This window comes from Penicillium longicatenatum, assembly GCF_028827895.1.
Source record: "Penicillium longicatenatum strain IBT 33135 chromosome Unknown contig_6_segment0_segment0, whole genome shotgun sequence".
Classification (NCBI taxonomy): Eukaryota; Fungi; Ascomycota; class Eurotiomycetes; order Eurotiales; family Aspergillaceae; genus Penicillium; species Penicillium longicatenatum.
Window position 1 is genome coordinate 2,624,679 of NW_026643123.1, and position 25,030 is coordinate 2,649,708.

The following is a 25,030-nucleotide window of genomic DNA, read 5'->3' on the forward strand; positions in this document are numbered from 1 at the left end:
ACACCGAACCGGGAAAAAGAAGACAAAAAATACCGAACGGTTTATTCGTCCTCGTAGTTGACCTCCTGTTCGTCCTTGGGCTCCCTGGGCTCCTGAGCTTCGTGGTATTGGATGGCATCATCAATATGGCTCAAAACTCCGGCAACGCTGTCTTCATCCTGGACCTCCAATTGTAGAAAGGAGACCATGCTGAAGTCATCAATTAATTGCGCCACAGCCCGGTTAAGCTGCGTGAAGGAACCGCCACTCATTAGGGCATCCTTAGCCATGGGATTGGCGCTAACAGCCGGGTCGTCGTTCTCATTCGATAGCAATTGCATGTCCACGTTGGTGAACCGTCTCAGCTCTCGGCGGCTGACCATGTCCCGAACCTGATCCATTTTGCTGAGAATGTTCACGTGAGGAATCTCCAGCATCAGCATGGCGGACATGGCGCTCAAGGTGCCAGCAAAGAATTTGGCCTTGTCAACGACGAATGTGCTTTCGAGGAGGTATGCCGCGCAGAGGTTGATATTCAAGGGACCTTGGCGAGAAAGGAACTGTACAAGGGATGGTAGGAGAGGAATGTGGGTGTAAAGTTCGATTTGGCCGGGCATATCGAAGATAATGAGGTACTCCTCGCTCAGTGGCTCAAGCGCCTCGGATAGGAACTCCAGATTCTGGAGCAGGAATTCGAAACAGTAGATAAGACCTCCGTTGGGGCCGAGCTGCAGCTCCTCCATCACATCTTCTAATGTGATCAGGTCCCGAATATCGAGATCCGGTTGATATGTGAAGTTTTCGGCGGCGGGGTCCAGATTGACATAAAAACAGCTTCGCCGGTTGCTTTGTAGATGTTGGATCACGGAATTGCTGAAGGTGGTTTTACCTGCCCCAGCAGGGCCCATGACCAAGACGCCGAACTTGGACATGGTCAATTAGATAGAGGATAATGATCTTGTAGTGAGTAGGTATAGCACCATGAAGATTATCTCAGTGATTGCTTATCGGTAAATGAGAATTTTCCATTGCCGGTGGGGCGGGGCTAGGCGGTGAGCCGTATGGGAATGTGACTGGTTCGATTTTGCATGATTTGCATGCTGATGGGGTTGGGGGCCAGGCGGTGAAACTAATCGTCCGGACCAGACATGCACGGATGGCGTTATCGAGTTGCCAATGGTCGATGGTCGGAACCCGAAGTCAGAACTGTCCTCGCTCTATGGTTCCGGGTCCCATTTTTTTCTGCCCCGCTCTCTCTCATATACCAACCCCTCTCCCTCTTTTTCTTCGTTTCTTTTTTTCTTCTTCTTCATCCATCCCCTTTTCTCTTCACCTCTCTTTAATTTAATCACACACCATTCTTCACAATGGGTTCCGTTTCTCAGAAGCCCGGCACTTTCCTTTTCACCTCCGAGTCCGTCGGAGAGGGTCACCCCGATAAGATTGCGTGAGTTTTTCCGCCGTTTATTTTCCCCTGAGGCGTGCGCCGAAAAGTCTCCGTGCATCAATTCTAACCTACGTGTCCCCATCTATTAGTGACCAGGTCTCGGATGCTATCCTCGATGCCTGTCTTAAGGAGGACCCCCTCTCCAAGGTTGCTTGCGAGACTGCCACCAAGACCGGTATGTGACAAGTCCAATTGGCCCCCAATTGTCTTCCTGACCGGACATCCAAATCTGACATAATATGTCCTTTTCCTCCAGGTATGATTATGGTCTTCGGTGAGATTACCACCAAGGCCCAGCTGGACTACCAGAAGGTCATCCGTGGCGCTATCAAGGACATCGGTTACGATGCCTCTGAGAAGGGCTTCGACTACAAGACCTGCAACGTTCTTGTTGCCATTGAGCAGCAGTCCCCCGATATCGCTCAGGGTCTTCACTACGATGAGGCTCTTGAGAAGCTCGGTGCCGGTGACCAGGGTATCATGTTCGGTTATGCCACTGACGAGACCCCTGAGCTTCTCCCCCTCACTATTCTCCTTTCTCACAAGCTTAACGCTGCCATGAAGGCCGCTCGCAATGACGGCTCTATCCCCTGGTTGCTGCCCGACACCAAGACTCAGGTCACTGTTGAGTACGCTCACGACAACGGTGCTGTCAAGCCCCTGCGTGTCGACACCGTTGTTATCTCTGCCCAGCACACTGACGATCTTTCCACTGAGGAGATCCGTGCCACCCTTAAGGAGAAGATTGTTAAGAAGGTTATCCCCGCTGAGCTTTTGGATGACCGCACTGTCTACCACCTGCAGCCCTCTGGCCGCTTCGTCATCGGTGGTCCCCAGGGTGACGCCGGTCTCACTGGCCGTAAGATCATTGTCGACACCTACGGTGGTTGGGGTGCTCACGGTGGTGGTGCTTTCTCCGGAAAGGACTACTCCAAGGTCGACCGTTCCGCTGCCTACGTTGCTCGCTGGATCGCTAAGTCCTTGGTCAACGCCAAGCTGGCTCGCCGTGCGCTGGTCCAGCTGTCGTACGCCATTGGTGTCGCCGAGCCCCTTTCCATCTTCGTCGAGACTTACGGAACTTCCGATAAGACCTCCGATGAGCTTGTGGAGATCATCCGCAAGAACTTCGATCTCCGTCCCGGTGTGATTGTCAAGGACCTGGACTTGGCCAAGCCCATCTACATCCAGACTGCCAAGAACGGTCACTTCACCAACCAGGACTTCACCTGGGAGAAGCCTAAGACTCTGAAGTTCTAAATGGAATCCTCCATCCATTAACTTTGGAGACGCTTTGACGAACGTGATGAGATTGCTTTGTTTTCAACAACTCAAAGCACATGCATAGAGCATTATAACACCTAAAACGACAAAAATCTTTCAAAAGTTTGATTCCTTTCGGAATTTACACTTTCTTGTTTCATTATCTGCATGCTTGTCTTGCAAATTACGGCGAAGATAAAATTCAACATGATACCACTTTCATCAACTGGGACGGGATGTTCAGGCGTTTTTTCGGGAGCGAAGTCTTCAACAACCATATTACCTTCTCCTTTTCACCTCCTCGGTCGTGCTCACGGCTGATCAGTACTGTGTACCATTATGGCTGTTGACTCGATTGGAGGGTTTATTGGTGGCAAAGAGAGTCGGACTTTTACACCATAAGACCCATTCGTGGCTTAGAGGTCGCTAATCTAAACATTAGCATTACAATAATAAGAATCTCAACGATTTAAAACAACACAAGTTTCCACTTCCATTGTAGAAAGGGCATCTCCAGTTGACCACAAAATCAGTTGGATACCTCACTAGCCCGTGTCTGAACTAGCACGGTAAGGGCAATTCACCTAAGATGCAACCGTACCGGTTTTCAGGTATTGAAGAGCATGACTACGCTTACTTCAAGCCAACATCCATAATGCTTCATTCGAGCCGGGATGTGGGTAAGAAAAGTCGCCGTCTTAGTAGGCATTGCTCTTTTATCACGTTCACATAGCTGAGTGGTGCCTGGGTATGTCGTCGATAATAGTACTTTCCTGCATAAAGATCATCACGCAAGCCAAAGACCGTGATGAGGTGCCCAAGTAACCTTTTCGGAGAGTCCAATTATAGATGTTCTTTATATGTACCTCATTAACCACATTTAAAGCCATCAGTAGTCGTAATGCAGACAGTTGGACAAAAATGCTATCTCAAGAATTGAAGAACATGTCACCCTGGTTCCAAGGTCAAATCAAAGCAACAAGTCAACATTCAAGGTAATGCATGTATACCGGCATTGTAATCCTAGGTACGAAAAGGCGCTGGCTCAGTGAGTATCCTGATAATCTTCACCTTGCGGATAACGTACTCTTGAGTAAGAAGGCACCTGGGTAGTTATGTGCTCGATAATGTTACTCATCCGAGATACGAATCTCAGCCTTGCCTAATACCTTGAATATGGAGTTTAATTAATGATTCCCTGTAAGATCCTGCACTCACCATTAAGAGAAGAAGCGTTTGCGAAAATCAATGAAAGACGTTCTTTAGTTCGGGCGGGGACAACCTTAGTGCTTGGACCTCGACGCGTGACGCCAAAACTCCACTAACAAATTAAACCCGCGATCTCCCACTTACACTATTGACGTGCATTGCATCAGCGTATCTCTATTTCTGTTATTTCGCATACTGTTTCCTGAAATCTGGACACTTGCACAATGAACACCATCGCCTAGACGTGATCATGACTGCCCATGTGATCCCGACTGTCCTAGATCCCCTCAATGCATCCGCGCTGAACAGACTCCCCGAGGCGGCCCAGCCGCTGTCGAAGAAGCGCAAATTCGGACACGACGCCGCTACTGCTGGCCAGATAGCAGGTGCCTCTATAGTGATCAGAGTATGTTTGATTAATCTGTTTAGCATTTGCTTGTTGGTCCACGATCCCTAACTCACCATTCTTGTTTGATCTCTACCAGGCCCACGCCGCTTCACTATCCGATGAACCCCTCGTCCTAGATCGCATTGCCACACTTCCCCGCACCAGACTACCGCTCTCATGGCTCGAAGACGCGTCGTGGTCACATTCTGACGCCCAACCGGGCGGCTTATTCGTCGCCGATATCCCCGCCCTCGAAAACGAACTATTTGCCTGTGCAGAGCCTATCGTCCTTGCCGTGCGGCTGGTGGCTGATGGCAGTCTCTACGTGGTTGAGAGGGTAAAGAGAGGCATTTACTCGCTCACTAGGCTTGCACGGTGGGTGAATGAGGGAGATATTGTGGTTGCGGTGAAGGGCTGGGAAGGGTCTTCTCGAGCGGTAGACATAGATGTTGATGCTGAGGAGAAATCCCTGCCTGTGCCGGATGCTCTCAATTGGTGGCAGGCTGCGCAGATCGAAGAACCCACTTCTGATTTTGGGTTGGGAGATGACTTCGCTGGGCTGCAGGTTGGTGTTGTGTTTGAAGATGAGGTGGATGTGGGGACAGTTGCACCTTCTTTTGTTGATGTGCTTGAGTTCCGGGGCCATTCAATTCCTCCTGTCCTAAAAAATGCGAACAGCGACACCGAGGCTTCCTTTGCGCTATCTGAGTCCCAGGGTATGGGGTCTACAGGCGCTATGGACGTTGATTCCACAGACAACAATGGCATTGATGCGAAGCAGTCACCCGAAGAGCTGCTCAATAAGATGAGAGATCATTACTTACAAGCTCTCTACATCTCAAAGGTTAACATTTTGCTCATTTCAGTCTGGAGCTTGATATCTAACGATTTCCTTAGACATCTCTGGCCTACTTTGCCAAAGGTCCCATGACTCGCTGCCGCACTGCTTTTCAATCATCAAGCTCTGGAAACCCCCAGACACCAAGTGAACTAATCGAGTTTTACCGCGAGGCTATTCTGGCTGCTAAGAAAATGGACCTCAAATACCGAGAAGCCTTGCCAGCAGCTGTTCACGAAGCAGTGATTGCTGTGTCTGATGGTGAGGGTGGTACGAAGAAGCGGAAGAGCAAAAAGAAGAAAATGAGCAAAAACGGGCTGTATCCCGAGGAGGATAGCTTCATCCACAAGTGGTGGAAGGGCCGGAGCATGACTGAAACTTCTACATACGATTCACGGGAAGCAGAGACCAAGAAGCACATATCTGACCTTCGATTGCGTGAAATACAGCTGCAAATCCTCCTGATTTTGGAAGTAATGGCTTTGGAATCGACTCCTACCGTTGAGAAAGAAGACGAGAGACCGACAAAAGAAATCGTCGAAGCTAAGGATTCAGCCAAGAAGACCAGACCCAAGAAGCCTCAGGATCTGAATGTGCTCCTCGAACTGCACCTTGACCGACTGTGCATCTGGCATGCTGTCGGTCTTGAGGAATCTTCGACGGCCGAAACGGCAAGAACATCGGCTTTTAACGAGGGCCACATGTCTGGGAAGAAGGTTGAAAGCGATGCGGTGCGCGATTTTTGCACCGAGGTCATCATTCCATTCTATGCAGCACGCTTGCCGGGCAAATGCAAGTTGATCACTCGCAAATTCGGCGTATCTGGTGGTATCTCACCAGCGGCCAAGAAATCATCCAACAAGAGAGAGCGTCCAGAGCCAGGAGCGGAAGTCAAACGACAAGCGCCGCCTCAGAACATCCGCCGCTCGTTGCATCGTGTCTTGACCGATGAGAAGGCGGCAGCGGCATCTCAAAATCGACATCCATCTCTCCATCGGTCTAATACTGCACCAAGCAAGCAAGAGGCCAGGCGTGATTCTATGGAGCCTCTGCTTCCCACTGTTCTGTCAGGGAATGTGCGAGGTGGAATCCAGGTCAAGCGTGTGGAGAACAGGGAGGTTGATTTAAATGCAGCAGCCCGTCAACACGAGAGTAAATTGCGAAAGGTTCAAATGTTGGCCGACCAGAAGAAGGAACTCGATGCTGCCATTCACGCTCTGCGAAAACCAAACAGAGAAATGGTTGCGAAGGATATTGCTGACGATGCTACCAAACGGGTTTCCAATGGAGGAGGGAGCTCCCGAAAGCCAAAGAACCCTGTTCGTAACCCATATGGCCAAGGAGTTCAGGTCATGGCGACACCGCGTGGCAATCGCAAGAAGGATGCAGTCGTGGGGATGCCTCCACTTCCTCGAAGCCTCAAACCTTCCAAATCCTTTGCCGGAGAAATGGAAAATCATTCCCTAGCTGAATCCCCGGTTATGGTTCCGTCCTCGAGTCGACGAGCAATTTCATTCTCCGGGCCTGACTCAAACCCATTCAAGTCTCGCCATGCTGTCGACACAAGCGACAGTGGGCGACGACAGGCCCGACCGGCAGAGCTTGGATCTATCCAAGAAACGCCCACTCGCCCCCCTCCTAATAGACTGTTGTTTGACACCAACAAACCCAGCAGCACGGATCCCCGCCGGATATTCTCATCTGCAAGCAAAGGGACAGATCTGTTCCGAGTACCCCAGATTCCAGAGCCTCGTGCAAACCCTCCCGAGCCAATGGCGCCCTCAACCCCAGTTTCATCTCGGCGTAAACAAATTAACCCAACTTCTACGCCCGAAGCATCACGGCCTCTCAGCAAGACGTTCGAAGGCGCCCGCTCTTCAATGATCATGGAGACACCACCAAAGCAGCGTGGTCCAGAACCCATGCCAGCCCCTCGCTCTATCCCCACAGCTCCTAATTTCCCAGTAATGATCACCAACAATACTCGTCCGCCATCTTCACCAGTTGTGCTCGGCACCCCTGTCAAAGGTGCCGATGTCATACCTGTGACGCCGGACAAATCTCAATCCAAATCGATCTATGACCAGCTGGGCTGGGATGACGACGATATGGACATTCTGTAGGGTGCGACCCATCGAATTAAATGTATGCATCTTTGGCGGCTTTTGGTTTTCATCTGGCGATACAGCAGTCTTGCATGTTTATTTCAGGAGCGAGCCCATTGATCCTCACATTGCTCATCAGGGATGCCCGGAATATCTATCAGTATCATAGTGCAGGGTCTTGTGTGGGGTTATTTTTGATACACAGTACATGAAGCTTAAACTCACATTGAATATGATCATCATTTATGACGCCATAATTCTACTGCCTGATACGCGCAATTTTGGATGAAACTCCCAAGTCTTCAATTTTCAGTCTGATGTATTTTCGCCTCCACTTGACTTCCGCGGCCACTTCCGTTTGGCGAAACCCTGTCTGGACCCACTGATGTACGGTCGATCAGTAGGTTTATTCTCCAGGGGTATCCCCGACGGTTCATTATTGAACAAAGGGTCCAACTTCATGCTTCTTGGTCTGATTAGAGGGATTTCGGAAGTGAAAACTTGCATATGCCCCGGTGTTGCATCTCGGGACTTGAGTTTTTTCATATCCCCCGATTGCTATCAACTCCCAAGAGGTCGTGATTCCCGACACAGGATCATTGTTGGTCTTTGAGGTCTCTGTGAACCTTGGAAACGATATTCACAATTTTCCGTTTCCTGGTGTCCTGTACGAGCTCAGAGTCTGTCGAGAAACATTTTAGTTAATTGGGAAAGAGCAAATCTTATCAGCAACCACACATCAGCAATTCCTCGTTGATTGGAGTTCTTCACACAACTCCACCTGGCACTCAAAATGACGTTCCAGACTCCCCAAAATAAATGTTCATTGGAGGTTCATTCTCTCGGCAAGGTTGATGGCTGGCACTATGCAGACGGAGTGGAGCAGTACTGTGGGATTCCATACGCAGACCTTCCCAAACGCTGGACGCGTTCTGAATTGAAGACTTCGTGGCCGAACAAATACCACGATGGGACTCAGCTGGGGTATGTTATTTGCTCAAAATCGAAAGTTCATAAACATAGCTGACCAGATCAACCGAAGCAATAATTGCCCGCGAGCACGAGCCTCGGGAAGTGATTCTAGCCCGATAAATCCATTCATTCCAGTGCCTCCAAACCCAGCGTTCACAAAAAGCCCCATAAGCGACGAAAAGACCGCGCTTATCTTGAATATCGCCACGGCTCAGCAACCCTCAACTGAGCCAGCTAAGCAAAAGCTTCCTGTCTTCGTATGGATTCATGGTGGATCCTTATTATTCGGAAGCGCAAACTACGGCATATACGACACGGTAAATCTCGTTTCACAAAGCAAGTCCATTGGACTCCCAGTCGTCGCCGTGAGTATCAACTATAGACTCGGACTGGGGGGGTTTCTGGCCGGCGCGAAGATTGCAGAAGAGTTGAAGCGGGACGGGTTCGCTGGCAACGGCAATTTCGGTTTCACAGATCAAAAGGTCGCCCTTGACTGGGTACATAGGTACATTGAGAATTTCGGAGGAGACTCCAACAATGTGACGGTTGTGGGGCAATCAGCTGGAGGCGTCAGTATTGGTCACCATATGGCTTCGAATCACCCGATGAAGTTCCACCGTGCAATTTGTATGTCTGGTGTTGGGACAACTTTGAGCGCAATGTCACTAGAGGATCATGAGAACCTGTTCGAAAGCACGTGTCGGTTTTTCGATATTGATTCGCTTGCTCCAGATGCATTGGATCGATTGCGCCAAGTTGATCAGCAAGTCCTGGCTGATGCAGACCATATTATTCAGGGTGTACCGGCCGGTACTGGAAATCCATGTCTAGACGGTTGGTTCTATGCACACGATCCTCAAGTGCTCACCGAATCACCTACCTGGGTGAAGTCTTTCATGTTTGGTGATGTTCATGACGAGGGAGTTATATTCATTCTGAATCTCAGAAAGGACACATATAATACCGTTCGAGCCACGCTCATGAAGCATGTTCAAGATGAGGATTTCCTCAACAGCGTATTCAGTGAATATGGCATTTCACCAGACCTGACTCAGAATGTACTCCTCGAAAGGGTATGCACCATGGCCGCCGACGCGGTATTCAAGATTAAGAATTATCAGTCCGGAATCGTGAACAACAGACTGAGAGAAGAGGGCGCACTCTTCGAATATCATTTTGACCAGCGCTCTCGCATCCGCAATACTCTACTGGGCAAATCGTACCACGGCTTTGACGTGATTTATCTATTCCGAAATCTTGACACTGAGCTGAATGAAGCGGAACGCGCGATGGGGACCGATCTTCAAAATGCTTGGCTTCGATTCGTTCATGGCCAGGCGCCATGGGAAAAAGAAATTGATACTAGTCTGTGGATGATTTGGGGCCCTGATTCTCAACAGAAACTTGAGACAGAAGAACAAGATGAGCCTGTTCGCCACTATTCTCGGTTTAAACGAGTGATTTCACTCGGCTCTGGCGGCTTATGGAGAAAATATCTGAAAGGGCTAGATGCCCTGGTTATGAAACGGGAAAATGCTGGAAAGTTTGAGAAAGAAGAGATTGAAAGAGTTTGACGCGGCAAAACTAGTATTGTGTCTTAGCCATCATCCTTAAAGGGCCTCGTTTATGTTTTATTATCTTTTCTATTCCTCTTCCAAGGTTGAAGCGTAGATTGAAAGCAAAACTCCTACCTAATGAATCCTTTTGATTTCTCTTCCTTAAACATAGTATCCTCGCTGTGGAATACAAATTTTCTTGTGCTACATGATACGTTTCACGTTGAAATACCTAATCATAGATTGACTCGGGCGTTGTGTCTTTATTGAGGGTCTAGAGCGTCCCTGAATATTTACTTTCCGCTGCCAATTCTCCCGCTTCCGAATGCCGTATTTTAATTATACCTTGAGAACTCACCAATTAGGAAGATGTCTAATTAACTGTATAATATCTAAGCTATGGAGGAGTTGATGTGAGCTTAGGCGGTGAAGACAGTTGGCGTTTAAATCTTCGGACCCCCGAGCCTTAAGGCATTGACGTTCCTAGGCTCGGGGAGTTCCACCGCCAACATGCCGCTCGATTAGGTTCACCCGCAGTGGACCTTCCTTATTCCTAATAGTACCACCCGCGACATTCTCAGCGAACGGGTCCCTTGCCGCATAATGGCCCTCAAGTTCCTGGCTTGGCTGGGTCTCACCATACAGTTTGCTTCTGCAGACTGGCAATTCCTTTCGCGTCCCGATCTCGCCCCTCCCATCTTGAATATCACGGTGCCAGCTACAACCCAAGCAGAATCCGGGTACATCTTTGTAGCACCTAAAGGTCAGCCCGGGGCAGATGCCACTAGCAGTGGTCCTGAGCAACCTGGTCCCCATATCTTTCGCGATGATGGAGAGCTAGTCTGGTCTGGTGTCGGCTACTATGGTGGCTATGTCATCGATTTTGGGGCCATCATGCTAGACGGCAAACCTGCGCTGCGAGCGTTTCAAGGATCATTAGATCCACAGCATGTGCGCATGAATGGCCACCACACAGTACTCGATAATATGTACCAGACCATCAGTGTGGTTAGGGCAGCGTCACACCGCTTGGTTTCGGGCCATGAATTTAACGTGATTGATGGTAGAACAGCTTTGGTTGAGATCTTGGTCCCAGTTCCAACAAACCTTAGCATTTACGGAGGCGATTATGGACAGCAATGGGTCATCTCAGCCGGGTTTCAAGGTTTGATCTCCTTTACCAAGAGTCACCGAGTATACGTGGAATTAATTCAAATCAACAGAGATCGATATACAAACTGGCCAATTGATTTTTGAGTGGTATAGCTTAGACCATGTTAGCCCCGAATGTACAAGCTTGATTGCTCTAGAGATTATGCGCCATTTGCTGATATGAATAACAGACAGCGCAATACCCCTACAGTCAGAGGGTCCATACAATGCTCGCAGTGCTGTGAGTGGCTGGCACTATTTCATGATCAACAGCGTGGACAAAGACAGCGAAGGAAATTACCTAATATCAGCCCGCCACTATTCAGCAATTTACAAGCTCAACGGTACCACTGGTGAGATAATATGGCAACTAGGCGGACGTCACGGATCTGATTTTCACATTCCATCCAACCTGGAGTTTGCCTTTCAGCATGACGCTCGTATAAGGTACCAGTCCCCCGATGGCTCCATTGAACGAATCTCATTTCTTGATAATGCGAACGGTAGTCCAGACCCCAGTCATGACACCGGCCTGGTCTCCAAAGCTCGGTATATTGAGTTGAATCACACAGCAAACACAGTTTCAGAGATCTGGACATACCCAGCCCCAGATGGTATGATTGCAAATTCTCAAGGAAATGTCCAATTTCTACCCAATGGCAACACGTTTGTGAACTGGGGCCAGACGGGCGTTATTACAGAACACTCGGAAAATGGGACTATATTATATCAAACCCACGTGGACTCGTACCCAAGCCAGAATGTTCACAGCTATCGGGCATTTCGATCAAACTGGACCGGTATCTCTAGCGAAGAACCCGCAGTGCTAGCTTTGAGAAAGAAAGAAGGGGGTCTCTTGGTGTGTGTATCGTGGAATGGTGATACCGAAACAAAAGCCTGGCAATTCCACCTGCGCGAGAACCAGTCCGGTCAGAATGTCAATATTTTGGGCGTGCAAGCCCGGACAGGTTTTGAAACCAAGTTCGAAGCCAACGTCAACTGGTCTTTGGAAGTGCTTCGGCAATATTCTGTTGTTGCCGAGGCCTTGGACTCCACTGGGCATTCTATAGGGCTCAGCCGACCGATACGTATTCAAGATGATGCTCCGTTCCGCGCTCATATTGACGGGATACAGGTCCAAGCCGCCGGGAGAATCAGTGTTCCCCAGGAACGCATGGAGCTATGAGGGTTTTTACTTTGACCGTAGAGTGCCAGGATATCCTACATCAATGTATCCTGATTCACGAAATATTCTTATAACTCATATTAATATTAATGTCATGTTTAGATTTAACTGGTGTGCAGACGGTGATTGGTTGCAAGCTGGCCAAAACAAGAGCTTCGAACAAAGTATTCTTAGATGTATCTTCTCTCTTCTGAGGCTTGTGAACTGGCAGTAAAGTATAAAGAAGGCCATAGTGGCGAGCGTCAATACCATCCTGATCCTAGCGGTGTAACTTGCGCCAATGACCGCGAGGAATGAGGATTGCAAGGCCGTTGCATTCGACTTGGAAGGTGTCAGTGGTTGGTTTTGCTCTGGACTACAAGGTGTATACATACGGGATCAGTGGACGCCGTCCCGCTTCCATTCCTTAAATGCTTAGGTTCGGCACCCGAGTTGTAGCGCCCAGAGCTCAAACCTTGGAAGAAGAGTACGAATATTCACTACCTGACTTTCACGAATACTTCCAAGGTTGCCAATAAGAATAGAGGCCGGAGTAGCTTTATCGAGTAAAAGCACAGGTACATATTTTCCGAAGGTTAGGCTACCTGGGACCTATTTACATATACGGTTGCCCATGTGCTTTATCTAGCCGTGACAGTCTCCTTGATATCGAGCTTGTATTTCAAGTAAAATTAAAAAGGCATCACCGAGACCTCAAGAGCTTAGGACGGGTAGCCAAGTAACCTCCAGCAATAGCTAGTGCGCCAAAAGTGCCAATAAGTAGCGACATGTTGGTGAAAAATGACTCTTCCCTGACACGTCCCAAGTTCGTGGGACGCTTATTAGTCATGAGGTCCTTTCCAGACCCATCAGAAATATAGTCTTCCCATTGGATCTGCGAAAGCTCTCCCTGGTACTCAATGACCGTCCCGCACCAGTTATTGGTGATGACACCATCGGCTCTTTTATACCAGCTGTTGCAATTAGGGTCTGCGAAACTACTATCCCGCAGTATAGCCTGAATCTTATCGTTGAATTCTTTCATCGCTTCAGGAGTTGGTTTAAGCGATAGCTTTTGTCCCTGTTGTTTAGCTCGCATGACTTCTGCGACCAGGCCATTCAGGTACCTAGATTGAGCCTCAATCATAAGGATGATGGAATTGTGTCCTGTTGGTGATAAAACTTAGTCAAAGGGATATGGCAGGCTCAGATTGACTTATTGTTACTCACCAAGATTGGTGTTAGGACCGTAGAACATGCCAAAATTTGGCAAGTCCTCTACAGTCACACCTCTGTAGGCCCTTGCACCGTCTTTCCAAATCTCCTCAAGGGGCCTTCCATTCGCACCAAATACTTTAATCGGGTACATGAACTCGACAGTCTTGAATCCAGTTGCCAGTATGATAAGGTCGTATTCTTGCTCGCCATCACCATCGACTTCAATCCCTCGTTCCGTGATACGAGTGATTGGTCGCGTCTCTAGATTGACATTGTCGCGTGCCAGCGCGGGATAGTAGTCATCGGATATGATCACTCTCTTGCAGCCAGGCGCGTAGTTCGGTGTTAATTTGTCCCAAAGCTCTGGATGATCGGCCAACTGAGCCTTGAGGTGATTGGTACTGGAGTCACGGAGACCCTGCGCGAATGCGGAGTCGTTGTCGAAAATGGCACCATGAAAGGTCTCACGGTAGTCCATCTGGAGAGAACGCTTGCGCCAGCGGAGCGGGGGGATGTAGGTTAAAAGAGCTTGTTGAAGAGGAGATACGGGTGCATCAAGTCGGGGAGTGACCCAGTTTGGAGTGCGTTGGAAGATTGTGAGGTGTGATACCTCAGTGACAATCTCAGGGACAATTTGTGCCGCTGTTGCACCTTGATATTTCCGTTAACGAGCCAATCTGGGGGATGAGAATGATTCTGCGTACCATTGCCAATAATTGCTACCCGTTTGTTCTTCAGATCATAGCTCCAGTCCCATCGAGCCGTGTGCATCATCTTCCCCTGAAACTCATGCAAGCAAGGGATATTTGGTTCTTGTGGTGCGTTAAGCTGACCGACCGCTGAGATGAGGAATTGGGAGTTGATGGTGTAGGAGTCAGCGAACTCGCTATCCTTTTGTCCTGTCACTTTGACGCCAACCTCCCACTTGCATTCAGTGTCATTCCATCTTGCTTCTTCAACGGTCGAATTGAATCGGATATGTTTATAGAGTCCATATTTCTCAGCAGTACGGACTAGATAGGCCTACCGTCCTTTCATGTTAGATTGCAAAGCTTCTGATGCTAGACGTGTTCCGCCTGAGAACGTTCTTACATGAAGTTCTTCCTGTCCGGGATAGTCTCTCGTCCAGTTCGGATTCTGCTCAAAGGAGTAGCTGTATAGAGTACTCCAGACTAATATTTAGTCAGCCATGTTGACAAATCCTATCACGGACTATGTGAGCATCTGCCCAGGTGCATTCACCGTCACAGCAACAGCCTGGATATTTGTTGTCATTCCAAGTCCCTCCAACACTACTGCCTTTCTCGAGGATGACAAAGTTCCGGCATTTATTTCGTTTGATCAAGTCAATGGCCATACACATTCCTGTATATAAAATCAGCTCAAGGACAAGTATGCCACGAATAATAGGCCAAGGTCCGCTTACCAGATATCCCTGCGCCAATGATGACCACCGTCGCTTGTGTGAAATCCTTGTTCCCTACGGGGAGACGTGCGCTAGATGGTCTCGACATATTGGTCAAATTATCATGGGCGAGAAAGGGGTTGAGTTCGATGTGGAACGGGAATCTTGAGCCCTTGATTCCAAGGTTAGGTAAGGAGGTATGGAGCCCCCCTCTTTCATTTGATCGGTGACATTAAGTCCGGATATAGAGTTGATATCTTGACTGGATCCCCTCAGTTCCACATACACACATTGACCCCCGGTAGAACTAGACTAAGCTAACTGATGATCAAACTCCTTTCAAGTCAATCGTCATGGATGGAAATGACGGTCACAACATTTCCTATCAAACCTGGGCCAAGTTAACACCAAATTACAGACCTCAGTAAACATGAACAAAGGGAGGCGATAGACTATGTGTAACGTGTTGAATCATTCCATGCACGGGTATATCCGAAAGTCACCTAGATCCTCGGTAATATGGAGCTTGAAGTGAGGGGAACTAATGCAGATCAACCTTGAGATCCGCCGAGGCCCGCAGGAAGTAATTCATTTAATGAGCGGGGTACTATTAGCAATAATGTACAGCATAATTCATCAAGGGAGCTCAATGCCTTCCCGCTCCGCAGTTTGCAAAATGTATTGCTTGACCTAGAAGCAAGTTAGATCACCATAATGACCGAATCAAACCGCCTTACAGCTACCATTAGTAACTTACCTTATCATCGGGAATCAGATCGACTGCCAACCGGCCCTCGTTATCTCTCTTGTCTGCCTCTGCGCCGGCTTTCAAAAGCAGGATTGCCGCATCGCCGTGTCCCTCAGAAACGGCATGGTGTAATGCCGTGAAGCCATCGCCATCTGTCGCATTAACTGGGCTTCTTCCCTCCTCGAGAAGAGTTTTGAGGATGGGAACGGAGCCGACGGCTGCTGCTCGGTGCAATGGGAGCTGCCCGCGAATATCCTTCACTCGGGCACTGCACTTGTTGGCAATCAAAGTTCGAACTGTGGAAATATTGCCCTTGGAGGTAGCAAAGTGGAGGGCATTCTGCAAAGGTACCATTATCCATTAGCTGCAGGCTTTTATCCCAAGAGTGAGGATGACATACCTGTCCAGAATTGCTCTTGATGCTCACATCAGCTCCTTTGCGTAGAAGTAGATCGATGATGGGATCGCCAGCGGCTTCTTTGAGACTGGCCGCGATCATGAGCGAAGTCCAACCAGATCCATCCTATTTGAGATTCGTAAGCTCAGACTAGTACAAGAGTAATTTGTGACGCGTAAGAAGATACATACTTCAACATCGGGGTCAAAATTCTTGACGGCTACCAAGAGCTCAACGACAGCTAGTCGGTTGTTGGCTACAGCCCAGTGAATAGGAAGACGATCATCGTCGTCTTTCACAGATGCAGATTTTGGGTTTGCCTATCTCTACGATCAGTACAATTTGCACCCTCATATTTATTATTGCCCTTTATCGGTTGTAGATGGTAGGTTTTGCGGGGCAGTTGTAAGCATTTCAAGCTTTCACGTACGCTAAGAAGAGATTCCACGATTTGAGCTGTCCGAGAGGTCAGTAAGGCCTTGACCGAATATACCAGGTCCTAACTCACTCCTGCCTTCCCGGGCAGCCTCATGCAGAGGAAATTTGGCGTTCTGGGTGGGATTCATGATGGCTTGGAAGGTGGAATGATCGATAAGAGCTGCGATAAGTAAACTGCACGTCGACACCCGTTGACGCCTCAGGCAACAAACAGACCTTCTTTCCGCCCGCAGAGATTCACGAGCTTCACTTCTCCATCTTCCAATCACCTCGACAATCACTACGTACGGGTTTCCTTCTTCAATACCCGTTGGCGAAATATATCAATTCAGATGCGCTAATATCGCCGCGTATTTTACCTGATCCTCGACCCCGGCGCAGGGTTTTCTTTGCGCGCACACCTTGCCAAGGCCCCGAAGCCTTCAAACCAGGAACCTCTTTACATCCCTCCTGACCCTTTTCGAGCTCCGTTCCTCCCTTCCTTTACAATACCCGATTCCTAACAGCCATGGACTCTGTCTCATCCCACACCCCCGATGAAGCTGTCCGGGTCTCTGCGAAGCGTACCGCCGATCTTTTCGGTACAGACTACTTGATGGTCACACCGACGACATTGACAGACGACTCAATCGGTATTTCCTACCGGCGGAGAGCTGAGTACGATGATGTGAAAGAATTACCTCGCGCACTGGCCGAAATCCAAGCCAAAGCGGCTGCAGGACGCTCGAAACGACCCAAGATCCAACCGCAGGCACAGCAGACATCCGGCGACGGGAGCGGTGCGTCGATGTCACTTGTAAGGAGAACACCAGGTGTCGCTGCGGGCGCAGCAGGTGGCGATGACCAGCCCAAGAGCTTGATCCAGAGACCTTCAGCAACGAAGCAGCAGCGACCAGATTGGCATGCGCCGTGGAAGCTCATGCGTGTGATCTCAGGCCACTTGGGCTGGGTGCGCGCTCTTGCTGTTGAACCTAATAACCAGTGGTTTGCCAGTGGTGCTGGAGACAGGACGATCAAGATTTGGGACTTGGCGACTGGTTCCCTGCGCCTCACGTTGACGGGTCACATTTCTACTGTTCGTGGATTGGCGGTGTCGCCGCGGCATCCGTACCTTTTCTCGTGTGGTGAGGATAAGATGGTTAAGTGCTGGGATTTGGAAACCAACAAAGTTATTCGTCACTACCACGGTCACCTGAGTGGTGTGTACACGCTGGCTCTACACCCTCGTCTCGACTTACTGGTGACTGGTGGTCGTGACGGTGTGTGCCGAGTGTGGGATATGCGTACAAGAAGCAATGTCCACGTCCTTGCTGGTCACAAGGGTACTGTTGCCGATATCAAGTGTCAAGAGGCTGATCCCCAAGTCATCTCCGGTTCGCTCGACGCTACAGTTCGACTGTGGGATCTGGCTGCGGGTAAATCCATGGGAGTTCTGACACACCACAAGAAGGGTGTACGTGCTCTTGCCACCCACCCAAGCGAGTTCACTTTCGCGAGTGCCAGTACCGGCAGCATCAAACAGTGGAAGTGCCCGGAGGGTGCCTTCATGCAGAACTTCGAAGGACAGAACGCCGTCATCAACTCTCTTGCCGTTAACAACGAGAACGTCATGTTCTCAGGAGCTGACAATGGCTCCATGTCCTTCTGGGATTGGAAGACTGGCTACCGCTTCCAATCAATTGAGACCACAGCGCAACCTGGTTCCTTGGAGGCTGAGGCGGGTATCATGGCCTCAACATTCGATAAAACAGGATTACGTCTCATCACCGGTGAGGCCGATAAAACTATCAAGGTCTGGAAGCCTGATGAGAATGCTACACCAGAGTCTCACCCCGTTACCTGGGCCCCCAGCCTGGGTAGAACGCGGTATTAGACTCTAGTTGGTTCTGTGTCATTAATACCCTTATGCTTGATCTTATCTGTTTACGGCACCGTGTGGAGTTAAGCGTGGTTTTGTGATCTCCTGAGAATTTCTTGGGTATTGAAGAATTTATATCTTTTGGGAAAAGATCTCATGTCATCTAAAAGAATTTCAACTTTTCTGTACAAGTACCTACTCAACATTGAATGCTCCGACTGATTTCGTAACTTTCAATGTTGAGAAACCCGAACCATGTAATAGACAAAACCTACTGTGTCCACACCTTGTCGGTTGATATTGCAGTTAGTCCTTCCACCAACTGGGCAAATGCCTTCAAGTATCGGTCTGAATCTCATAATACATAAGCATTTTCAAAGAACCTGCGATTCTTCATAGCCAGTAGAAATATTGATGCAAAGGGTATCATATGCAATGCATGTCTAGGTAGACGTAGTGGTACAAAAAAAAGAGACATGCTTTCATCCACCATACAATTACACGTCAATCCCCAATCCAAAACCCTTAGCCTCAATATCCTCACGGAACGCAGATCGTACATCCTCCGCTGCAACCCGCAGCCGAACTTTACTCGTTCGTTCACCACGAGTTGGGATCGTAGAACCACCAAGCAAATTCTTCGAACCAGTACCCTGTTCCAAAGCCAGGATACCCGCATTCATCAACTCCATAGCCGCGAAACCCAACGCACGCACTCGAGCAGTAGGACCCCCACCAAGCAGGAAATCCTTCACGCCCATACCTGCCGCACCAGCAACAGCGACAGATGCGTCGGCGATGCGGCGTGCTTCATCGAGGACATCACCGAATGTTGACTCGGTGATACCGGTGCGGTGAACGCGGGCGAGTAGTGCTGCTAGGAAAAGTTTGCCTGAGAGGGGGAGACAGCGGAGGGATTGTTGGAGTGGTGTTGAGGTTGCTTCTTGGATAGCTTGTTTGATAGTAGCAATTGTGACACGGCCGGGTTTTCCCTTACCGGGCTTAGGTTTCAACGCGGGGGAATTGGCTGATTCTGCCGCGAGGGACTTGTTGCGTCGAGCGGGTGTCTTGCTGGGTGTTGGAGGTACATCTTCTTCATCTTCTTCTGGGATGATCGAGTCCGCAGCAGCGGCCGCTTCGGCTTCTTGTTCGGCGATTTCGACGGCACGACGACAGATGTCTAGTGCGCGACGGGCATCACCGCTGACGGCGGCGACTTTTCGACTGGCAAATTGGACAGCGTCCGGTTCGACGATGTTACCTGGTACATTTGCGAGTCGTGTGCCGATGATCTCCATTAGGTCGGTGTGTTTGTATCCTGGGAATGTGATACGGGTAAGACCGAGACGACTGGAAATCTTGTTGCTCAGTGTTCGCTCGGGAAGATCCATGGTGTTGGCCACGGCTAGGACAATGAGTCGAGAGTGGCGGAGAGCTGGCCAGTTAAAGAAATTGTACATGACAGATTGGTTTTTGGTGACCAGCTGGTCCAACTCATCCATCAGCACGACGCAAGACACTCGGCGTGGTGAAGGGTGGGAGAATTCCTGTTCGAGCAGATCCAGCGCATGAGAAGGCGATACCCTGTCTCCTTTCAATTCTTTCCATAGCATTGAATATGCTTGGTGTGGGTCTGTGATTTTCATGCCGTTAATTTCGCAGAAGATGAAATCGTCCATTTCCTCGGCTTCCACGGCACTGTTCAGCTGTGCTACTACTTCTCGGACTGTAGCTGTTTTTCCTGTACCCGGAGTACCTGAAATATAGATACAGGCTCCCGTCCCCTCCATAATAGCCGCACTGAGATGGTTGTAGACTTCGTTGAATTCGTTCTTTCGGCATGGTAGCGATTCCGGGACCGTGGAGACATGGAGCAAGGTACGGGCTTGACGATATGGTGAGGCGAAATGATCTTGTGAGAGGACACGGGTGCCCAGTGGCGTAAATTCAAGAGGCTTCTTGACTACAATCCTTTTATGTGTGGGCGTAGTCAGTGGCTTCTTCCGCTGGGACTTAGGTGTCGCACTGGAGGCCACGCGCTGCTTTTTCCTCGGAGTTGCGGGTTCTGCGTTCTCGTCCTTGGTCTCGACATACTACGAGAGGGGGAAGTAGTCAGTACAGTTGCGCAATATTATGTTGCAGATTGAAGCGGTCACTCACATCGGAATCAGCGGCCTTGCGCTTTCTGGCTGCTTTCAACCCGTCCTTAACCATAGTGATGAGCTCAAAGACATTGTCTTCCCGGTACACTTCCTCCCAAACAAATTCTTCTGTGTATCTTCCTTGGACCTGGTTAACACCCCCTGCGGCAGACAATACACTTGTTGTATTCCGCCAACTGGGCTTTGTCCTTGGGAGGTTCCCCATTGGGGTACTTCGCAAAGAAAGCGTCCTTCGACATAACCGTGGCCTTGCCACTGATGGAGTAGAGAGGGTTTGTGTTAAAGTCCTGAGTCAGATACTGCTCGTTGGGCAGCGCATCGGCTCTGCGCTTATTCCTTGTAGACAGAAACTCGTCCGGAGAAGCGAACCACATAATGCTAGCCGACTTGATCTTCTCATCTTCTCCATCTTCATCATCCTCCTCCAAAAACTCCATTATAATTCCCACCCAATCCTTGCCAGCCTCCGGCGACTTCAATAGCACGATTTGGCCGATCCTGCATTCGAATGATCCCATGCGAGCTCCGACAATTGCACGCTTCTTCCTGGCCGGGCGGGAGGATCGTCGTCGGTTGGATTTTTCGGGGCTTGTGTTGTTGACTTCCTCCGTCTCAGCTTCCTTGTCGGCATATATCCAATCCCATGGATGGTCCTCGTCGCCCAATTCATCGTCCGAGTCTTCACGGACCAAGCCGCCCTTGGTCATCCATTGCTGGGCCCGTTGGCGAGCGTTTGTGCGGATCTGCGGCTCCGCATCGCTTGAATGATCCAAGTCGGTAGCCATTGCTAGAATTAGCAGGGTGGTCAATTCCGTGGCAAGGGCTAAAATCGGGGATCGCGTTAGAGTGAAGCTACGCGTTGTCCACTTTCATCCTAATCTGGCTTAGCGCCATGCCCTAGATTCTGGGCCAATCAACACTCACTACACACTACACATCATAGCTCTAGATATTACGGGAGATGATAATTGCCCATGGAATCAAATGTAAAAATATGATTAATTGCATACAAGGCCCTGCAATATGTTTTGAAGGAGCTGCTTTTCGTATCTAGCTCTTTGCACCCTCCTCCACATGTTCCTCTTCTTCCACGGATGGAAGTGCTGCAAACCACTTCATTCGTGCATTCTTCTCCTCTTTGGTCGGCCTGCCTATAGTGCTAGGCTCACAAACCAGGTCGTGCCATTCTGCTAGGTGCTTTCTGATAGAACTAGGTCCGATCATGGCGTTCTATAAAATGTGAGCTATTGAACATGAGATGGGTATGATTGGACTCACCGTGCCCTTCGAGCAGCTAGGTACCCGACAGAACATTTCACCAGGGATAATGATAACCTCTCCCAGGGGATTCTATCGTATCTGTTAGCGCGTAATCTGTTATGACCAGCAGAGACCACGGTCACGCTCGCTTACCAATTCATATGCAGGGAGCTGAAGGCGACCGGCTTTTCCCTCGATGAAGTATCGAGTGAGGGCAGAGGGGCAGACAGGTGCCTCAGCATCATTCTTCATTGCTGACTCGCGCGTCGTATCTGTATCGTAAAAAATGAAAGAGAGTTCTTTTTACAGCAAAGGGGAATGGGTCAGAGATGTGACCAGGAAGAACGCGTCAAGGAAAAGACGATATCAAAGTAAAGGCGCCAGAATTCACTGAATCTCAGTTTCACTTTAAGCGAATTCTTAGATCGAAGCTATAAATATGTTAATATTACGTTCCAAAATCCATCTTTTCTTTTGCTACGACCTTGGTACGTACTCAAAAAACTCTCACCAATTCTTGCATCGACTAATTTCACGCACGCATCGCGTACAAGCCTATCATGGAGTAAGTCTTTATCAAATGTGGAGGTTTGGATTTGTGCTAATAGAATTTCAGGTGGGAAAAGACCGCGGCGCAAGGTGAAACATAATTTCTCATTCTGGCCCATAGGTCACATTCGTTGCAAAACATACTGATCATATAAAGACTGGTCACTGCCTAGCTATGGGCGTGATGAGGACGACAAGCGTCCTGCTGCCAATGCCGTTAAAGAAACGCCCAACATACTGGACTTGAGTTCAAACACATCACCATCATCCTTTAAAGGCCCGAGTCCTGCTGACACAAATATCCCCGTGGAACCGCCTGCTCGTCCCATTTCACCTCCGAAGGGAGCTCCCATCAGTGGGAAGCCCCGCGGTTCCCGGCAGTGGGCCGCGCCAGTTGCTCATGATTTTCATGATTCCCCAGCAAAGAAGCGATGGCGACAGGGTCAGAAACCTGATGGTATGGTTTATAATCATTTGTTGGAGTTTTTATATTAATCTTGAAATAGCGGCTGTGCGTCTGCCTGACGAGGTTGTCAACAACAAGCCCATGTAAGAAACACTTGTGTCAAATTATTGTTCAAGGCCCGTCGACTGACAAATTGAACTAGTTCCGGGGACAATGTTCCTTCGAATGCATTGATGAAATCCCTGGCTCACCCACGGGAACGGGAAGAGATTCTGAAGCGTATCACCCAGATGACGGGTGTGTTCATGAAGCGCGGCATGTACCGTGATCGGGTAAGTGAAGAACAACTCATGTTGTCCGAAAGGCTAACGTGTCGATAGTTTCTTTTGATCTGGGGGGAGCCTGAGCAAGTACACACGGCAAAGACCATCCTCCTAAGACTTACCGAGCGGTTCAACATAGAAAGACCTGTTGATGGACAGCGTAGCTGGCGAAAGATCCACCCGGAATATGAGCAGGACATCCAGAAAATGCTCCTTGTCGTGGCTATCAAGGATGAGCTGGCTTCACTGCGTGAGAAGCCCGGGACAGCTAACTCTGAATTTGAGGTGAGTCACGTATCCATAATGAGACTTTTGGCTAGCGTTCGAGTCATTCGGCTAACTGGCTTCATGGGTAAGAGGGTGTATACTTGGCCTAGCGATGGCCCAACGGTGCAGGAAGAACTCGGCATTCGCCTGGAAAAGCTTGACCTTATCCGAACTGAGTTTAAAGCGCACCTGTATCTGCAGGAAGACTCCACTGACAAGATCTGTATCTCCGGGGGCAGCGAAGCCGACATAGAGCAGATCATTATTCGACTGCAGGCATTGTGGAAAGCAACCATGGCAAAGGCTAGCACCCGGATTAAAGCCTACATTGTTGAGTCACCCCCAAAGGACACTGTGCGAGAAGCAGTGATAATGGTGAAGAGTGGCAACCTTGCATTGCCATTTCTCCATGGAGCTCAGCAACATCCATTGAAGACACAAGATCATAAAAAATGCGAAAATGTCAACGATATCCATAAGAACAACAACCAGCTGCTGTTAAGTAGCTTCCAGAAAGCCCTGTCGCAAGCTAACCTTTTCGCCGGCTACCTCCGAATGCGTGTGCACTTTGGCTCTTTTGTTATGGACAGGTTCCGAGGACCTAGCAATGGCCAAAAGTCGTATGGGCTTGACGAGTTCCGCGAGATGGTTCTCCTCGAGCGTTCGAGAGGACGACTGGTACCAGGGTAAGTGGTCACGAATTCCCATCTTCGAACGTATGATTCTAATTAAGACTCCTGCAATTACTAGATTGAAAATCAGTGGTGAAGAGCTGCTAAATCGATGTATGGGCGCTGCCACTGTTTTTGGACCCGTAGATACCTCATACACACTTGAGGAACTGAAGAGCATCATACCCACCTACTCAGCTAGTTTTCAGTTCTCGGGATCGGCCAACTCCTTTTTCCGCCTAGAAGTGGATTTCCGACGACGCAGCACCGAGACTGAAATGGGTTACCACCGGTGGTTCAACACCCATGACAAGGAGAATGGCAACGTCCGCCGACTCCCCATGCAGCTTGGCGTGATGAACTTCATACAGTACGGGCCAGTTATTACTTCAACTCAGAGCTTTATATACTGACATGGTTCAGGTCCGACTGGCAAGGTGATATTGAACTCTTCGAGCCCCTGCATAATGACCAGATAAGCGAACAACTAGGCAGCTTCCTGCAATCAATCAGATTCGATAATAAACTTCGAGAGCACGGAATGGCCACCAAGTCCCGCAAGAAGGTTCTGTTCGACCAAGCTGTACCGGTATCCAGCTTTGTCGAAAAATCCGCAGTCCGGTTGACCGTCAAAGGAACAAGGTATGCGTTCGAATTGGCTCGATTTGATCGATATACTCCGACTTCTTTGGGCTGGACCACGACGCCGGTCGTTGCATGGGGGGCGACCTTGTTCAATCCTGGCTGGGATGCTGCCCTAGGTGCGTCTATCAAGTCATTTGCAACAGACCCAAAGGACACCGCGACACATGTGGGAAATTTTGATTCTTTCTTTCCTGAGAGTGCTGCAAGCCTTGATGGTAGTAACGAAGGCTTCTGGGAGTACATGAAAATTGTTCGTGAACTCTCCTGCCTTCTTGGGTTGAACGAAGAAGAATTCGAGGAACTTTCGGAGGATTCCCTTAAGCAGAGAATGGCAGGATTGATGGATATGGAGCTCGGAATGCTATTCTAGGCTCGGATAACTAGTTCGCTTCTTTCGACCTCGATGTTCACTTTTCTTTTCGTTCTTTCCGCTTCAGTCACACTGTTAGAGTTATCGGGTAGATTCTCTATGACGACTAGGGCCAGCACACCCTGGCATTCTGCATTGGCTTGGGCGTCTCTTCTGCGAGAAAGCATCAATATAATGGAAAAGGAAGTCTTTTGATTTTTATTTACTGGCTTATCTAAAGCCGTCATCAAGCTTCGTAAGTG

The 25,030-nt window shown here is 49.2% G+C and overlaps 10 protein-coding genes across 10 annotated transcripts; 6 read left to right on the forward strand and 4 right to left on the reverse strand.

The window, feature by feature from the left end:
• Window positions 1-41: 41 nt before the first annotated feature.
• N7484_009161 (putative signal sequence-binding GTPase GPN3) lies at window positions 42-911 on the reverse strand (the record flags this gene model as incomplete). The annotated part of the gene is made up of 1 exon (XM_057119548.1): window positions 42-911. The coding sequence occupies one exon, from the start codon at window positions 909-911 to the stop codon at window positions 42-44; it is 870 nt and encodes a 289-aa protein (XP_056969103.1).
• Window positions 912-1,297: 386 nt separating this feature from the next.
• Window positions 1,298-2,683, forward strand: N7484_009162 (S-adenosylmethionine synthetase; the record flags this gene model as incomplete). Its single annotated transcript, XM_057119549.1, has 3 exons — window positions 1,298-1,426; window positions 1,516-1,601; window positions 1,683-2,683. Exons 1-3 carry the CDS (start codon window positions 1,347-1,349, stop codon window positions 2,681-2,683), a joined length of 1,167 nt encoding a protein of 388 aa, XP_056969104.1. The 5' UTR covers window positions 1,298-1,346.
• A 1,462-nt stretch (window positions 2,684-4,145) lies between these two features.
• On the forward strand, window positions 4,146-7,244 carry N7484_009163 (uncharacterized protein; the record flags this gene model as incomplete). Its single annotated transcript, XM_057119550.1, has 3 exons — window positions 4,146-4,301; window positions 4,381-5,127; window positions 5,181-7,244. 3 exons carry the CDS (start codon window positions 4,146-4,148, stop codon window positions 7,242-7,244), a joined length of 2,967 nt encoding a protein of 988 aa, XP_056969105.1.
• A 775-nt stretch (window positions 7,245-8,019) lies between these two features.
• Window positions 8,020-9,772, forward strand: N7484_009164 (acetylcholinesterase; the record flags this gene model as incomplete). Its single annotated transcript, XM_057119551.1, has 2 exons — window positions 8,020-8,210; window positions 8,311-9,772. The coding sequence occupies 2 exons, from the start codon at window positions 8,020-8,022 to the stop codon at window positions 9,770-9,772; spliced, it is 1,653 nt and encodes a 550-aa protein (XP_056969106.1).
• A 585-nt stretch (window positions 9,773-10,357) lies between these two features.
• N7484_009165 (arylsulfotransferase family protein) lies at window positions 10,358-12,092 on the forward strand (the record flags this gene model as incomplete). Its single annotated transcript, XM_057119552.1, has 3 exons — window positions 10,358-10,919; window positions 10,978-11,043; window positions 11,098-12,092. The coding sequence occupies 3 exons, from the start codon at window positions 10,358-10,360 to the stop codon at window positions 12,090-12,092; spliced, it is 1,623 nt and encodes a 540-aa protein (XP_056969107.1).
• Window positions 12,093-12,774: 682 nt separating this feature from the next.
• On the reverse strand, window positions 12,775-14,803 carry N7484_009166 (flavin-containing monooxygenase; the record flags this gene model as incomplete). Its single annotated transcript, XM_057119553.1, has 6 exons — window positions 12,775-13,238; window positions 13,302-13,940; window positions 13,994-14,312; window positions 14,382-14,461; window positions 14,532-14,654; window positions 14,716-14,803. 6 exons carry the CDS (start codon window positions 14,801-14,803, stop codon window positions 12,775-12,777), a joined length of 1,713 nt encoding a protein of 570 aa, XP_056969108.1.
• Window positions 14,804-15,330: 527 nt separating this feature from the next.
• Window positions 15,331-16,405, reverse strand: N7484_009167 (ankyrin repeat domain-containing protein; the record flags this gene model as incomplete). The annotated part of the gene is made up of 6 exons (XM_057119554.1): window positions 15,331-15,384; window positions 15,452-15,781; window positions 15,843-15,965; window positions 16,031-16,159; window positions 16,270-16,295; window positions 16,348-16,405. 6 exons carry the CDS (start codon window positions 16,403-16,405, stop codon window positions 15,331-15,333), a joined length of 720 nt encoding a protein of 239 aa, XP_056969109.1.
• Window positions 16,406-16,785: 380 nt separating this feature from the next.
• On the forward strand, window positions 16,786-18,150 carry N7484_009168 (WD40 repeat domain-containing protein; the record flags this gene model as incomplete). Its single annotated transcript, XM_057119555.1, has 1 exon — window positions 16,786-18,150. One exon carries the CDS (start codon window positions 16,786-16,788, stop codon window positions 18,148-18,150), a length of 1,365 nt encoding a protein of 454 aa, XP_056969110.1.
• Window positions 18,151-18,632: 482 nt separating this feature from the next.
• Window positions 18,633-21,809, reverse strand: N7484_009169 (origin recognition complex subunit 1; the record flags this gene model as incomplete). Its single annotated transcript, XM_057119556.1, has 6 exons — window positions 18,633-20,228; window positions 20,296-20,384; window positions 20,455-21,120; window positions 21,362-21,527; window positions 21,576-21,647; window positions 21,711-21,809. 6 exons carry the CDS (start codon window positions 21,807-21,809, stop codon window positions 18,633-18,635), a joined length of 2,688 nt encoding a protein of 895 aa, XP_056969111.1.
• Window positions 21,810-22,117: 308 nt separating this feature from the next.
• Window positions 22,118-24,788, forward strand: N7484_009170 (uncharacterized protein; the record flags this gene model as incomplete). Its single annotated transcript, XM_057119557.1, has 7 exons — window positions 22,118-22,122; window positions 22,280-22,563; window positions 22,613-22,655; window positions 22,715-22,844; window positions 22,893-23,788; window positions 23,853-24,143; window positions 24,197-24,788. 7 exons carry the CDS (start codon window positions 22,118-22,120, stop codon window positions 24,786-24,788), a joined length of 2,241 nt encoding a protein of 746 aa, XP_056969112.1.
• Window positions 24,789-25,030: the final 242 nt, after the last annotated feature.